Consider the following 16,642-nt stretch of genomic DNA (forward strand, 5'->3'; position numbering starts at 1 on the left):
TGGATGCGCTGTGTTTGTCTGAGGTAATTAGTCTAAAGACACATACAAAGTGTGAAGCAGATTGCTTTATTCTACTTCTTAATTCTAGCATTTGGAAATATTCAGATGTTTTTCAACTAGGTCCACCTGGAAAATGTGCACGTTGCTCCCATATTTGCATCGTACAAATCGCATGACTCCATTGGGAATTTTGAACTGTAGGTCTACATAAGCTCGAAGCTCGAAAGTAATTTTTGATTACCTTAATCTGACTAAAGTCATAACTGAACTAAACAGAAATGGAATTAAGACGTGTGGAGTATGCATATATTAGTGGCATTATTAAAGTAAACAACACAATCAAACTATTAACATCATGCAGGATTTTTTGCCATGTCTTCCGACAATATCCACACATGCAGCTGTCAATAAAGGACCACACACACACACACACACACACACACACACACACACACACACACACACACATTGCGAAATGCGGAAATTTTTTCTTTACCTTTGACGTGCGTTATTATATTCCAAAACACTCTCACCAGTCCTTACTCCTTATTTGCATCCAATACCCCAGTTTGTCTCGGGGGCATGAATGAAATGTTCATTAGTGAAAGTGTCGAACTGCAGTTAAAATCACCCAAAATTACAAGAAACTCTTACATGAAAGCACTTCAAGTAAACACCTTAATTATATTATTGTCTATCAAGGCAAATAACTAGATTACTGATGTCCTTGTAAGCGTGGTCAGTAGTGTCTTCGAAGTAAGTGAAAGATCTAGAAGGGCATCCTGCTGATTTTATCCTGCGCTAAAATATCAAGGTGAAAGTCATCATAGCTTGTGTAGAACAGACCCAGCTCCCAACGCAACTTTGAGATTAGATTAACAGCGAAATGTTTTTTTTATTTTTTATTGCCAGATAAGACTCGCGTTAAAGCCTGGTTTATACTTCTGCGTCAAGTGACCGGCGTAACCCACGGCGCATGCAACGCGCGTGGCTGTGCATTTATACTTCCGCGCTCTGTCTCTGTTGGTCTGCATTAACACTTCTGAAACTCTAGTGGGCAGTGAGATGTAAATGTTTCTCTGTGTCGAGTTTCTTTGCGGCTTTTTTTGCTTTTCCTGAACACTTCCGGGATGTACAAGTGGCTCAAACTCGCTCATTTTGAGGCAGGAACCGGCGGACGTGCAACAACTTTAACTATGAGGTAAACACAAAACAAAACTTTCCATCTGGAGCTCCTTCACGGGACTCCACACTTGTAAACAATCGCTCGCGCCATTCGCGCGGCTCTCGGTCCCGCCCAGACTCGTCAGCGCTACCAAGCCGACCAATCACAGAGCTTACGCTACGCGTCGTTGCGACGTGTAGTTACAATTTTTGAGAGGTGCACGTCAGTGAAGGCGACGGTCACGGCGAAGGGCTATGCGTCAGCGCCGTAGCATACGCCGGCGTTTGACGTAGAAGTATAAATCAGCCTTAACACAGCATGTTAACGCCGATAACAGCCTACCACTAATTCAGAGACACTGTATCATTAGTTGATTTTTGGTGTCGTCTTGTGTTCAAGAGAAATCTGTTTTTGCATTTGCATATAGTGATGTAGTGGCTTGGAAATGACTTCACTTTTAATGCTCTCAATAATAATTGAGCTGGAGAGAGCGATGAACCCAGGAATGAACAAATGCATGAAGCATTGTAGTTGCGCAGCTCCTCTTTAAATATTACATGATTCCAAGAACTGCTTTCTGTGCAACATTTAGCAGTTTTTCAGATTAATGAACAGTTTGATGTTTCCCTGTTAGCGCCTGTAGAAGCCAGAAGACTTTCATTCACCATGTGGCATTGCAGGTCTGTGAGGAATCAGGCCATTTTTCAGCTTGGCATGTCATCCCTTTTAATCATCGGTTTATGGTGACATCTTGACGCATAATTCATCCATTCGTTTTGCTTCAAGATAGAGCAGAACTTCTTTGTCAGCAAATTTTTGATCGCTTCACACATTTACTTCCCATCCTCAGCCGTTGGTTTGGCCCATTCCGGCGTTCTGCTTTTGGCAGGAAGATAGTTGCATAAATTTGCCTGAGCATCTTCTTGACTATGGCTTGTAATGTAATTGGTGAAAACTAATAATAAAGTTGATGGAAAAACTGCTGGTGGGATGGTGAGGTTACATCAGCCTGTGAGATGCTGGCGAGCTGAAGTTCCTCCAGGTTAATTGTAAGGTTTGAGCACGGATGGAGTGAGTTCTGCTGAGCTGAGCACTGGAAGGACTTATTAAAATGGAGTTATTAAAAAAAAAGCTGTGAGACTCACAGGGGAAGACCAGCTCAAGGCTGAGAGACAGACGACTGGAGAAAAGTCTGGCACTGGTTTAATTGAATTCGACAAATCTGTCCACAATGTTCTGAGAGACTTTATTTTTTCAGGGTGATGAGCTGTTGTTATTTTAAGTTCGCTCCTCATCAAAAGAAACATGCTGTATTTAAAAATATAGCCATGATTGAATGGCATTGGAAAGACAGCTTTTGTGTCTTGAGCCCATGGAATTGAATGCTAAATAAAGTAGTCCTTCTAGTGACACCAGCTGTAAAGTTTCATTTTTATTTTCAGCAGTGTAGTACACTTTTTAGGGGGCACTGATCCAGATTAATTCCCCAAATCCTCTGGTCTTCACAGAAGGGCTTGTAGCTGTAATGTTGAGACGGTTGTGTGTGTGTGTCTGGGTGGAGCAGGTGTAGTCGAGTGTACACCGGTCTCTGTGGAGGAGGCTTTTCTGACAGCATACAGCTGTTACTCTAAATTACCTCCCGTTACACGCGTGGGGTTAATTAAACCAGTTTCAGTAAAAAATAAGACATGAAATAACTAATGAAGATTATTGGGTTAAACCCAGAGATGTATAAAGTACTAGAGACCCATACTTAAGTAAAAGTACAAGTGCTCTATCAAAAATTTACTTGAGTAGAAGTAGAAGTGCTCTTTAAGCACCATACTTAAGTGGAAGTACAAAAGTATTCAACATTATTTGTACTTAAGTATTGCAAGTAGTTTATTTCAAAATTTACTACTCAAGTACTGAAAGTAAAAGTACAAGTATTGTGTAATGTAGTTATTAAAGAAAGCGGTCAAAATACACTAATTGTTTTGTTTATTTTAAATATCTTTTTTGGGGTACTTAAGCAGAACGAAAAGAAACATGGCTTATGATACTGTTTTTCTCAGTAAATAGTTTCTTCCTTTTACCAGAAAATGCCTTCACTGATGAGATAATTCAGCATGTTCACTCACAAACATACTCTCTCTCTCTCTCTCTCTCTCTCTCTCTCTCTCTCTCACACACACACACACACACACACACACACACACATACTGCCCTGCACACACCTAAATGTACACTCTCTCCCATTCATACACTCTCACACACACAGTTCTCTCTCTATCTCTCTCACACACACATTTTTGTAAATTGTGGGGACATAACGGTTGCAATTGTTTTTACTCTCTCTCTCTCTCTTACACACACACAGACGCACACACAGGTACAATCACACTGTTGTTCTCTCTTACGCACACATTATTCACTTTCACTCACAAACACACAAAGACACACTCACACTTAGGGAGTTTTGAAATTTGATTGGTTAATACCACAATAAACAGGAGTTCTGTCTTCTGGAAGCACTTGTGAAACTAAACTAAACAAGCAAACTAAATCCTGCTTCACTAATTCACTTGTTTTTGTGTTGAAAACGTGTATATTACTGTGTTAAATGAAAATATGAAATATTTTATGGCTTATGGCTATGATTTAGTATAAATTTTTATTTATTTTTATTATGTTTTTAATTAAATTGGTCTTACAGTTCATATTTTCTGTAGTATATTTATTAATTCTGGTACTTTTACCATAAACTAAAATCTCAACCATTTGGTAGAGGCTGATTAAGAAATTAATCAGTTAAGAAATTAAGAGTTAAAGGGTTTTTTGTAATACAATTTTGTCCTTTAATGCAGCAGTCAGATATACGAACTGTGTCCTTAATTTGACCTGCTCAAAGAAAACACTCTTTCTGGGTGTACTGTATCAAACAAAACTCATGCACAGAAGACAGCACGAGCATTTACAGCTAATAAACTCATGTCAATATTATCCCGCCTGCTTTTTGAGCGCTGACAGGCGGGTCTTACACGGCTATGATTGGTTATTGTTCTCAACAGAAAGGGCTTTAGAAATATAAGCGCTGTTCACCCATGGCGGGAAGAATACGCGATTATCACAGGTAGTAGACATAGACTGTAAAATGGTAATAGACACAGTGGAGAAAGCTTGCACATGAGGCACGCTTATGTCTGGATCCACAGCTTTAACAGCTAAGAAGAGAGGAAAAGTTACCTTACAAACTGGCCAGCGAATCAAATGTCCAAAGTGAGAGAGCGAGAGATAGACAGAGGTTAAGTTTTACAACATTTCTCCCAAATAGTAAACTAGCGGCTGGTATGCTGTGCCGCCTCGCCCTCGCGCCTCCGTCCTTCGCCATTGTATTGCGACATCGCGCATAGGAGATAAATGACGTCATCACGTACCGGTTATGACCTATTATTACTAAACTGATATCAATCATTTTGACACCTTTAGTAACGAGTAACGATGCAGCACATAAAAAATCTATCGGAGTAAAAGTATTAAACTCATGGAAAATATGTACTTAAGTAAAAGTGGAAGTAGGAGAAAAAAATAATACTCCAGTAAAGTACAGATACTGCCTTTTAGTACTTAAGTACAGTAGTGAAGTAGTTCTACTTCGTTACTATACATCTCTGGTTAAACCTTACACATCCACATACAGTGCTCAGTATGAGTACACCCCTCACAAATCTTTCATTTAGATATACATGTTTTATAGGAAGCTTTAAAGTACTATATTTAGACATGTTCTTTAGATTAGTCAGTACTTAAGCCTAATCTGAAGCTTATCTAACAAAATAACTTGCGATACTACGATTCAAAATTTGTATACCCAAGTTTATTTGTTAGGGAAAAATATTAAATAAATCTTCTAAAAAGAGCATAATTCAACAGAAACAAAAAGTGTATCAAATTTTGTTGAAATTTTGTAGTCTGTATTTTTTCCCCAATATTTGGCATGAATTTAAATGTATTTTTAGTTTTGTAAAGGTGTTCAGTAACTAAAATAATATTTTAATAAATATATTTGTTTAATAAATCTGTTTTGTTCACATGTACCAGACTTTATGACTTCTGTTTACTGAGAAATGGATAACAATATTCATTTAAAAAAATAGGGTGTACCCCGGTTACCTTTACATGTACACACACTCCTGAAGTAAGCTCCTGGTTGTTTTCATTTTTCCAATTGTTCTTTATTTTTTCTACTTTTCCATTTGTCTGGATCCCAATATTTCTACCTCTTGCATAAAAAAAGAATTAAGTTCGATTCTCAGTCAAAGTCTGAATGCAAATATGGTATTAATAAGTCAGTTTGTGATTATTGCTTCATAAAAAATTATTTAGAATATTACAGATTATTTATAATCTGTCCCCTTACATTTACAATAACATCAACATCAGGACCTGACTATAGTTCCTTTAGAGGAAGTGAAGATTTCACTGCTGCACTCTGGAATGACTGATTATTACACTGGGGTGATGTCATATTAGCAGTAAACAACTGGAAATGTGCTCAAAAAAAGGGGTGTACTCGTTTATGCTGAGCACTGTAGCTATTGAGAGCTGTTACTCCAAATTACCTTCTGTTACACACGTGGGGTTAATTAAAGCAGTTTGGGTAAACAATAAGACATGAATTTCCTAACAAAGATAATTAGGTTAAACCCTACACATCGCGTGGCAGAATGTTTTCCTTTTACAGTGCTCAACATATACGAGTACACCCCTCACAAATCTCTCATTTAGATTCATATTTTCTGTAGTAAGCTTTACAAATTATATTTGTGCATATACATTAGATAAATTAGCACTAAAGCCAAATCTGGAGCTAAGCTAACAAAATAACTGATGAGAACGGTCCAAAATGAGTACACACAAATTCATATGTTAGGAAAAAAATATTTAAATAGAGCAAAATTCAAGAGAAACCAACAAACCAAAAAAAAAAGAAAAGAAAAAACTGCAAAAGATTTAGTAGTTTTTAAACTTTTTTTTCACACATATATCACATGAATTTAAATGTATTATCTTTCTAGTTTGGTGACTAAAGTTTTAAATGTAATATTTTTTTTCATTTAATCTGTTTTGTTCAAATGCACCAAAATATATGACCTATATTCACTGAGAAATAAAAATATTCATTTTCAAAATGGGGTGTACTAAATTATGTTTAGCAGTGTAGCAATCGAGAGCTGTTACTCCAAGTTACATCCCGTTACACGCTTGGGGTTAATTGCACCAGTTTGGGTAAAGAATAAGACATGAACTTCCTAACGAAAGAATATTAGGTTAAATCCTACACATTAGTGGTGTAACGGATCGCATATCTTATGGTTTGGATCACACTACAGTTTTTGAGTCACAGATCAAACCATTTTTCGGATCAGCAAAAAATGGAGGAGACATGTAGTTTGCTTTCCATTTATGCAAAAAATATTACTGCAAAAACCATTGGTTTTAACAAACAGAGCCTAGAAGGTGTAATTTGAATAAAAATTAATAATGAACCAGCTGAAAAAAAAGCTACTGTTACTGATAATACTTAATAAAGAAATCTAACAACATGCACAATAGATTTATTTTCAATTGATGATTCAACAATTCACACAAAAAAACTTCAACTGCGTCCCAAATCGCATACTTATGCACTATTCTACACCATTTTGTAGTATTAATAATTTAAGTAGTGCGTTCACACTGAACTCTAACAATAATAAGCGCACTTTAATTACCCGGATGATGCACTCATTCAGCCGCTAAAATGAAGTGTGTAATGATGCACACTTCACGCACTTAACGACCGCAGGTTTGCTTACGTAGCGGAAGGGGCGGAGCTATCGGACGCACATGTTGAATAACTTTATTTATTTTGGATGGTGAAAGCAAAATTCTCCTACGAGAGTGATTATAGCGCCTCCCGATGGTGAATGCGGCAATACTCACGGCAGGTATTATTTGATAATTCGGTCGTTTATTTCACTGATTTGGCCACCGTCAAACGTCATCAGGGAAACGATTTGAATTTCCGCTTAGTAAAAAAAACATTAGTGTGCCATTTGGGACGACACTACATACATATACTATCCTGTTGAGTGTGTAAGTGCATAAGTACATAGTGCATGAGTGTATAGTGTGCCATTTGGAACGCAGCTTTCATTTCATTATAGTTGGATCATTTTTAAAAAACCTATTCAGTGTCATAATTTTGATGATTGTTTGTCGCCAACTATTGGTTACAAAATGTAATTGTTTTCAACAGCATCAAGTTTCATTAAATGGGGATTTTAATCTTTACCATAAACATCAGTGTATATCTGAACTATAAACTGTTCTCAAAGTACTTGTGTTATTAAATGGCTTGTAACTAACTGGAAAAAGTGTGAAAACTAAATCTCTATCAAACAGATTTAAATGCAGCACTACAAAGGATTAATAAACATATGCAAATCAATATCATTTATCATTCATGTGGCTCGGGTTTGAATTGAGTTCCCGATCTGTCAATGTTTAATTGTGCAGCTTTACACTGAACACATTAATACAGGCTAAACAAACTGTGACAGACAATACCTTTAATTAATTGCTTAAGAAAGCATTTAGGTAGGTCTCACCACAACTTCTTCACTGTAAAATATAATGATGACGGAAGCCAAAACCCATTTATACACGTGATTTGAATGACGCAATCTCTCTGCAATTGTTAAAAATGTTGATTAACCTACAAGCTGAAAAAAACAAAGTTAATAATTTGCAGGTCACGTGTGTTCCAATCCGTTGGTTGTGATCTGTTACACCACTACTACACACCCACACTGCAGAATTTAGCTACTCATTTACCTATCGAATTCTCATTAGTGCCACAACAAAGCTAGCAGAAAGCAGATCGTTGGCTTCTTTTTACCTTTGCTTCAGTTTCTTCCTCAAAACCAGAAGCTTGCATTTTAAAGCACACGCTGTTTTTCAGATAAATCGTAGCCTTGTGTTTTTGGAGCTCAGAGAGTTTCCAGATATTGTACGTCCTCTCATAATAATGACCAGGATGTACAGTCACTCATCTCTAGGCGACATATATTCATAATATTAGCATCGCAGTCAGTGTCGCTGTGTGTATGGGCTTTAATCACCTGTGCCTCTCTCTCACACACACCTCTGCTCATTAAAATGATGGATGGAGCCGGAGGGGAAGCTCGCGGCCGCTCCAGATTTGTTCTCGTTTAAAAGGTGTTTAATAGGGGAACACCTGTGGGGAACTGCTCTCCTTTTCTGACGGCAACCCAGACGCGCAGGAGAAGGCGCGCATTTGACATTTTAGTTTCTGCCTGTCCCCATATTTTGATATAAAGCGTGCATGTAGTTGTCATAGTTCAGCGGCTCTCAATAGGGATGCGCTGAACACTGTTCGTTTGCAAAATCGACTTGTCCAAATGACTAATAGAGCCTATGCAGGGTGGATGCTATAATGAGGCTGGTGTTTGTTTCTGATCAGACATTTATTAGGAGACCTTTATGCTTTGTTTTTAAAGGGATGGTTCACTGGAAATCTGAAATTCAGTCATTATTCACTATAATTATTTGCTGGTGTTCTACAGCTTTAATGGCGTTCTTTGTTTTGTAGACCACAGACGAAGTCTGTGTTATGGTAAGGATCTTAACTTGTATTAAGCTGTTGTTTTCATCAAAGGATGGTCCTATGCAACATGCCAATTGTTCTCAATAGAGTCTGGCTGCAGATTTGCACTTGCACCTTCAGGCTTGCTCGCTCAGGCAACCAAGCTTCCTCTGCAGTGACGTCATTTACAATTGCCACCTGTGTCCGCTTGCATAAAAGTCCTTCGTTAATTTAACTTAAAGGGCCATGAAACCCCCTCGTTTCAGCAGGGTGTTTTCACACCTCTACTTTGGAAAAAGTCAGAAAAGTGGGCGTGTCCAGCTCTGTTTAGGGGGGAGTGTCGGAGGAAGAAAAGTGGGATGGTGTGGGAGTGTCTATTTGGGCACGCGCGAGTTTCAGAGTCAAAATACACACACACACACACACACACACACACACACACACACACACACACACACACATACAGGAGAAAGTGATGGTGTTTAACCTACATGGACATCTGTAGTCGAATTATTTGCCAAATTATTAAATGGTGGACTTTAACTGCAGTTTGGCTCTTTCATTCAGGGAATTCATTCATGCCCCTCGCGACACACGAGATATTTGATTCGAGGAACTGCTCTAAGCGAGTATTTTTCATGCAATGTTTGATACCGCACGGCGAATGAGAGAAAAAAACCTCAGCATTTTCCAGAAACTTAGATGCACACGGCAGGTAGTGTCAGAAAGCCGCGCGTGTTATTCCGGTCACTAAATGCGGTAAAAACCCTACACGGGGTTAAAGTTTGGTTGTAGTGCTAACGTGTTTACACTCTGTGCAAAAGTTTGTTCGATATAAACAAACTGAATAAACAAAGAGCACTGGTCGCTCACTTACCAAATCTGTAGAGACAGGACAATCACCAGCAACTAGAGCCGCGTCTTTATGAAGAGAATACTACAAGCGAATCCAGATCTCAGCGTTTGCAGATGCGAACAGCTCTCAGGTTAACAATAATCCTCCTTAGACACGTAAGTTATTGTTGTCGAGCGTCGCGTACACTGTGAGAGCTCAGAGTCATGTGTGGATTAACAGAGAGAAAATGAAAACGAAACTTAATTGTAGCAAACTATAAAAGCAACACTTCACGCTTGTTTTGCCAACACAACGTGGCGTCTCTGTCCTGAAAACACAGTGATAGTAATGAATATTAATGAAGTTGCACAATAGAGCGTGCTGATTGGTTTGAACCAAGCCTTACTCGTGCATTAATGCATCACACTGTAAGACGTAATAAGACACACTCTGGCACAGACGCCCAGTCTGCACGCTGGAATACACACTATTATGTCATGACCGTGACGCAGCTTCAAAAATTCGTTTCAAACCGGAAGTACGAATTTGCTTGAAATAACGCAAAAACAACCAATTTACACTTTTTAGTGAAATATAGGTGTCCTAATAGTGTTTTTAGCAGTGTGGGACACATATACGACTGTCAACAGCTCAAAAAATGTGTTTTGGTGTTTCGTGACCCTTTAAGGGTGTCCTTGAGGCAATCTGAGGTAACGGATTTCATTAAGATCGTTGCAACAAACTTCTTATCTATCACCCTAACCGTACGTTCACACCGAAAGCGTCAAAGAAGCCAGAAGTCAAGTAGCCGGCGGCGAGGAGCAGCGCGGTGCATCTTCGCCGGTGTGGGCATCAAGGAAATTTGAAATCAAGTCAACTTTATGGTAATGAGCTATGACACGATTCGGCGGCAAGCAATCAGAATGAAGACGTCCACCGCTTGATTGGAGTTCAGAGAACACAGACCTGTGAACTTTGGTTCCCACCACAGTTGTTCCCAAGAGTTTGATGATTGTGGTCGCCGGATTTCCAATTATTTACAATGTTTTCTTACACAAACAGTCATTAAATAATTTACTGGCGAGTAACTGATGTGCATTAATGTTATATATATCTATATACCTTGGACGCTTTTGCTGCTTTTGGTGTGAACGTACAGTTAGTCAGGTGCCTTTGTTTTTTCTAAACGTTTCGCTGTGGTTTCTGGCAACATACGGCGACGGGCGCCACAGTTGCTACTGTTACATAAACCGATCGTAACAGACCACGGGTGCTTGCTTTACAACAGCTCTGCAGTAATGTTACACATAATCTGTGTCGCTTTCTTTCGGTTAAGCGAGTCGAGACGTTCCCTTATCAAGTCGATCTCGACAGTATGTTTGGAGGACCTATAAAACAGGGATGGGATCATGTAGACTATTGAAGCTGCGCTGCTACTGTGATTTCATATGGATGCACTCCTGCGCAGACATGCTAACTTATCAAGAATAGTTATAAATAATAGTTTCCCAAGTCGTTCAAGAATCATTGCTGTAAGTCCATAATGTGTATCTGTTATTGTAATACTACACCTCTTTGAAATGTTTAAAATAAAAACTAAAATTCAAATTTGCATAGTGTTTTTTTTATTTATTTATTACTATGGAAGAATACCTTGTGTGTATATTTAGACTGATATTTAGTTGATATAAATAATAAGCTTTGCTGGTATGAATGTTAATAGTAGTCTGCTTTGGTAAATTTACATTAAAGCAAATAATCATATGATGATTATACTAACTGCTTTTCGAGGGGGTGGGGGGTCTGTCATGTTGTACAATGCAAGTAGGCTACTTAGAATTATTTGACAACGTCGTCACTGGCAACGCAAACGAACTGGAAACTTACTTTTGGTTTATTTGTGTTGATTTCTAGTGCCGTGACTCAAGTGAGGTGCAGCAGGTGTCGATTGTAAATGACGTCACTTGCATAGGACGCATGGGTGCCTGAGCGTGCAACCCTGAAGATGCAAGTTCAACTCTGCAGCCAGACCCTTCTCATCGTTTTGGGTATGTACTGTAAAATTTAGTCTTGTTTTTCAATTATGCTGATATTATCAGTAACTACGTAAACATGGACATCAGTGATCAAATGATTTGCCTTAATCTGAATAAGACGATACTATGATTAAGGGGTTTACATGAGTTGCTTTTTGAATGTTTCTTTCATGATCCTGTTGTGGATGTTATAGCACATAATTCGACTAATGTCAGTGCGTCACCACGCTATTCACATTTCCTCCAGAGATTCATGTAATTTTGAGTGTTTCATTTTTAATTTGTCAACTTTAACTGCAGTTTGACACTTTCACTTTCATTCAGGAACATTTCATGCGTCCCCCTCGTGACAAATGAGATATTAGAAGCGAGTATGAACTGCTGGAAGAGTGTTGTTCCTCGGCATTTCTCGATCCTGGTGTCTGTGGTCCTTCACTGACTCGGTGCCGAGAATAGTGTCAAACAGCCTTGTGTGTATAGACTATCATGTCGCCAAATGCGGATAAAATCCTACTCTAGGGTAATCGTTTGATTACGGTGTTTACATGTCTGTACTGCACTTCAGTGACGCCACTAAAATCCACATACTCCACGTCTTAACTTGTTAATTTTTCTTAATTTCTGTTTAGATTGATTATGACTTTAGTCGGATTAAGGTGATTAAAAATCACTGTTTACATTACATTTACGCTGGTAGACTCTTACTCTGTATTGTCGTAATGGTATTATTGGTGTCCATGTAAACATACTGAATGACAGCTATACCATGCTTAGTAAATAACAAATCCAATTTATTTTTTTATAAAAAGATTTTTGGGGAAACTTTAAATAATATTTTTGTTTTATAGAATTAAAAAAATTAGGAACATTTGATAAAACAAAATAAAAAAATATGGAAATCTATGTAAGGAAACAACCTAATGCTCAGGTTTAAAAAAAAAAAACTATTTTGAGATTTTTCAGTTTTAGCATGTTATTTTCAATGCATGAGATCAGTTTTACTAAACGTTTATTTAAACCAAAAGTTAAATTCACAAAGTTAAAGACTTATATTTGTATAATATTGTAAAACCTGTGTATATTTATATAAATATATAAATAAATGAAAAAATATATACATTTAATTGCAAGAGGGTTTGAGGATCTACTTTTTAGTCACAAAAAAATCTCTGGGAAACAATGATTTATTTTTCTTTTTTATTTCACCAAATAATATAATATTGGTGCAGTGGGTAGCACAATCGCCTCACAGCAAAAAGCTTGTGGGTTCAAGCCTTAGCTGGGGCAGTTGGCATTTCTGTGTGAAGTTTGCATGTTCTCCCCCTGTTCGTGTGGGTTTCCTCCGCGTGCTCCGGTTTCCCCCACAAGTCCAAAGACATGCAGTACAGGTGAATTGGGCTGGCTAAATTGTCTGAGGTGTATCTGTGTGAATGAGTGTGTATGGGTGTTTCCCAGTAATGGGCATCTGCTGTGAAAATATGCTGGATAAGTTGGCGATTCATTCCACTGTGGTCCCAGATTAATAAGGGGACTAGGCTGAAAAGAAAATGAATGAAGGAAATAATTATTTTCAGAAAGTCTTATATTTATACTATTTTGCAAAACCTGTAAAAAATAAATAAATAAATAAATGTGAAGATTGTCTACTTTGTTTTAGGCTATACCATAACAGACTTGGTAAGGGTTAATTATTTAGGTTTTTCCTGGGCTCATAAATCAAACACTAAATTAAAATGGCTCAATCACAAACGCATAAATAAATCAAACACAAACAGGTCAATTTCAGTATTTTGATTTATTTTTTTTCTTCATTTTTTTTATTTGCTTTTCTGTTTTAAGAAACAAATGCTTGCAGATGTCAAATGAATTAACACTCACATCCTCACCCCTATTAAAGCGTGACCGACACATCGGCCAGCCTATCACGAGCACCCCAGATTCTCAAGCCGACGCCCATTTCCTGTTAAGTGCATATGTAAATCGGAAAACAAATGATTTCTCTTTTTAATAACAAAAGTGCAGAGGTGGTGCAGCACTTTCGTAAACAATAACATCCCTGCTTATTCATTTCATTTCTGCAGGACGTCTTGAGCTGGAATGAGAATCTGGAAAAGACACCGAAGGTAAGGATGCGGGGATTCGTTTCCATTCATTCACTCATTTGTAAACAGCTTATCCTTTTTTTTTTTCTTTCTTTCGTTTCTCACAACCCTACATCGACAGGTTTAACAAGGCCTTTTGTCGTACCGTCCGCGCTCCCCTCGCGTAAGACAAAAAGGTTTTCAGCAATAACATGGTTCAAAATAAAGTTTAGTGATTGTGCTTTTAAAACCAAAGTCAAACATAGAACAACAAACATCGACAATGACAAAAAATGATAACAGTGCATTACAAAAACAAACAAGAACTCTCAAAATGTGGCACTTTTCCTGGGGCAGTTTAAACACTATGACAATTTACAACCAGGACGGCGGCTATAAAAACAAATTATATTAACTGGTGTCATTTAAAATGATTCAAAGAAGCCAAGGAAGACAAATCGAATGTACCACAATGGATTATAAAAGACAGTTAGATATGTTTACACGTGTATGTACATGTCAGCCAGTCCCTTTGTGCCTGGAGTTTTCATTACAGTAACCGTTGACTGACAACCTTCACGCAATGGTGAACAAAGCCATTATAAGTTTCAGGAGCAAACGGACGCATCATATTGCATTGGAATCGAAACAAAACCGCTTTAGCCCCTCTCAAATGTACCCTTTGTTTTAGTGTTTTCTTTTCTGTCTATTTTTTCTTCTTTAAATGCACATTGAAATTAAGGTAAATAAATGAAGAATGGTTGGTCACTTTTCCAAACGTGACTCAGGGTCGGTAGTTTTCAGTTAAAGACACCGCTGGGATGGTCGATCTGCACTGAAGATGGTTACTGACGCAGTTTAGACAGCTTTTTCTTTTTTATCTTCAGCTCTCCACCATCTATAAAAGGAAAAGATTGAGATGTTAGTGGAAAATAACACCAGTGTTAAGTTGATCAATGCTTTTATTTTTCTTATTTATTTTTTTTTTTACAAATGTTTATTTTTTTCCACAAATGGTACTTGCTTGTTCATTTTAATATAGAAACAATTTTAAATTTAAAGATGAAGCGCTTTGTGCTTTTTTCCCCCCAAAATGTTTGACAATCTCAAATGAAACCTTAAGAGAGGATGTAACAGAGTAGCTCCTCCTCTTAAAAAAAAAAGCCAATAGCATGTAGTGTTTCTCACAGCTCTGAAAGTGAAAGTTGTTGATCTCAAGATATGAGAGCATTTGATTGGTCAGGATTTGAGAACTGAAGTTTAAGGTGATGTGAAAAAACCCAATCCATTTATTGACGAACTACAATCTTTAGATTTTTATATCAGTTTTTACATTTTCTAAACGTGAATTTTGTCATTGTTTAGTAGCACACTAGCTTGTAGATATCCTTAAGACTAAAATGTTTTAAATGTTAGTATTAGTGTTCATTGATAATGAAATGAGAGTGACGGTTTAACTAATTGCACATTGTGATTGACTATGGAATAAAAGGGTGGAGTTGGAGAATGTGTCACACACTGAGGAAGGCTTTGTGCCGAAACGTCTGTTTGTCTGTTTTCACCCGTAAAATGTAAGTAAAAATAAAAACAGTATGAAGCAATTGAGTGCGAATCATTACCTTCTTTTGAATAATAGTAACGATCAGATTAACGCACCAAACCAAAGAAGTAACTAAAAAAGAACCGCAAGCGCACAGGACAAACTTCAGTTTTCTTAAATATATAAAAACTTTCAAGTTTTAGTAATTCTTAGCACATTAATACTTAGATTTAAAAAAATATTAGACTTATTTAAATTGTCTTGATTTTAGTTTTAGTTTGCATTTTTGAGAAGTTTTGCATACAAATAGTGTTGTCTAAATGATCCCTACTCATACAGTCTCACTAAAAATACTTCATTGTAGCAAAACAGTGTTATTAAATAATATAAATAGCATATAAAAATGCTATAAACGGTGCAAACAAACATTTAATGCATGTTTAGTTTTAATCATGAGGTTAATAATTGAAGAGTTCAGGTGCAAAAACCTCTATGTAACATCTAAAATGTTCTTCTACATTAAGCATTTATCTTAGCCTCTTGTTTATGTTCATTTGTTAAAAGCGAAAAAAAATAATCTATCCTTTCCCCCAAAAATTAATTACTGAATCAAGACATGGACACTGAGAAAATAAGCTAATTTTAGATGGCACTTAGCGGTATTTGCATCTAAACTCTTTTACCCACATCAGGGTTCAACGCTAAGGATGTTTTCAACTGGCCCGATTGGACCAGTGGTTCAGATTTTTACTTGCCCTGCCAAATTTTTTACTGGCCCCATAAAAGAAATAAAAATGTTAGCCACATATATTAAATGTTTCACGAAATAATGTCAGGCGGTTCATTCCACTGTGGTGACCCCAAATTAATAAAGGGACAAAACCGAAAAAAGTAAATGAATGAATGAAAATAATGTTAGTAGTTGTAGAATTTAAATATTTGAAAAATGTTAAAATATTTAGCAGTAAAATATAGTAGTATGAAAAACGTGCAGGTATTTTATTGCAAAACAAAAGGTGGCTGACTTAAAAGTGACGGCAAACTAAGCAAAACATCACCTTCATTTTTTCTGTCATGCTGTACCCGTTTAAATGTTTCCACGAAGTTAGAAACAGACATTTCCTTTAGCCTAATAATTTGATGTCGCGGTCATGTTGCCGTCCATTAAAATTTAGTGACAAGGCAGCACTGCCCCAACCGGGCCAGTAACAATTCTGTCTACTGTCCCGAGCATATCTCACACTGGCCCCGGGCCATTGGGCAGTCCTTATTGTTGAGCCCTGCCACATGCATTCCTTGAAAGTAACTTAAATGCAGCATCGTGTAACGCCAGGCCAATTGAAAGGTTTTGTATC

General features: G+C 37.3%; 1 protein-coding gene and 1 long non-coding RNA gene across 18 annotated transcripts in view; one reads left to right on the forward strand and one right to left on the reverse strand.

Annotated features, from left to right (window-relative positions):
• The window catches only part of LOC137487784 (uncharacterized), a 54,344-nt gene that overhangs the window by 16,940 nt on the left and 20,762 nt on the right, over positions 1–16,642 (forward strand). Inside the window, exons 3-4 of the long non-coding RNA XR_015509784.1 lie at positions 11,545–11,678; positions 13,748–13,789. This is a non-coding gene — a long non-coding RNA (uncharacterized LOC137487784). The remainder of the gene's footprint in view (positions 1–11,544; positions 11,679–13,747; positions 13,790–16,642) is intronic.
• The window catches only part of robo1 (roundabout, axon guidance receptor, homolog 1 (Drosophila)), a 553,775-nt gene continuing 550,575 nt past the window's right edge, over positions 13,443–16,642 (reverse strand). For all 17 annotated transcript variants that reach the window (XM_087282423.1, XM_087282421.1, XM_087282414.1 and 14 more), the window contains 1 exon segment: positions 13,443–14,645. In XM_087282423.1, the coding sequence (XP_087138549.1) occupies positions 14,631–14,645 (15 nt within the window). In that variant the 3' untranslated portion in view covers positions 13,443–14,630.

The sequence above is a fragment of the Danio rerio genome, chromosome 15 (genome assembly GCF_052040795.2).
Source record: "Danio rerio strain M-AB ecotype USA chromosome 15, GRCz13ab, whole genome shotgun sequence".
Classification (NCBI taxonomy): Eukaryota; Metazoa; Chordata; class Actinopteri; order Cypriniformes; family Danionidae; genus Danio; species Danio rerio.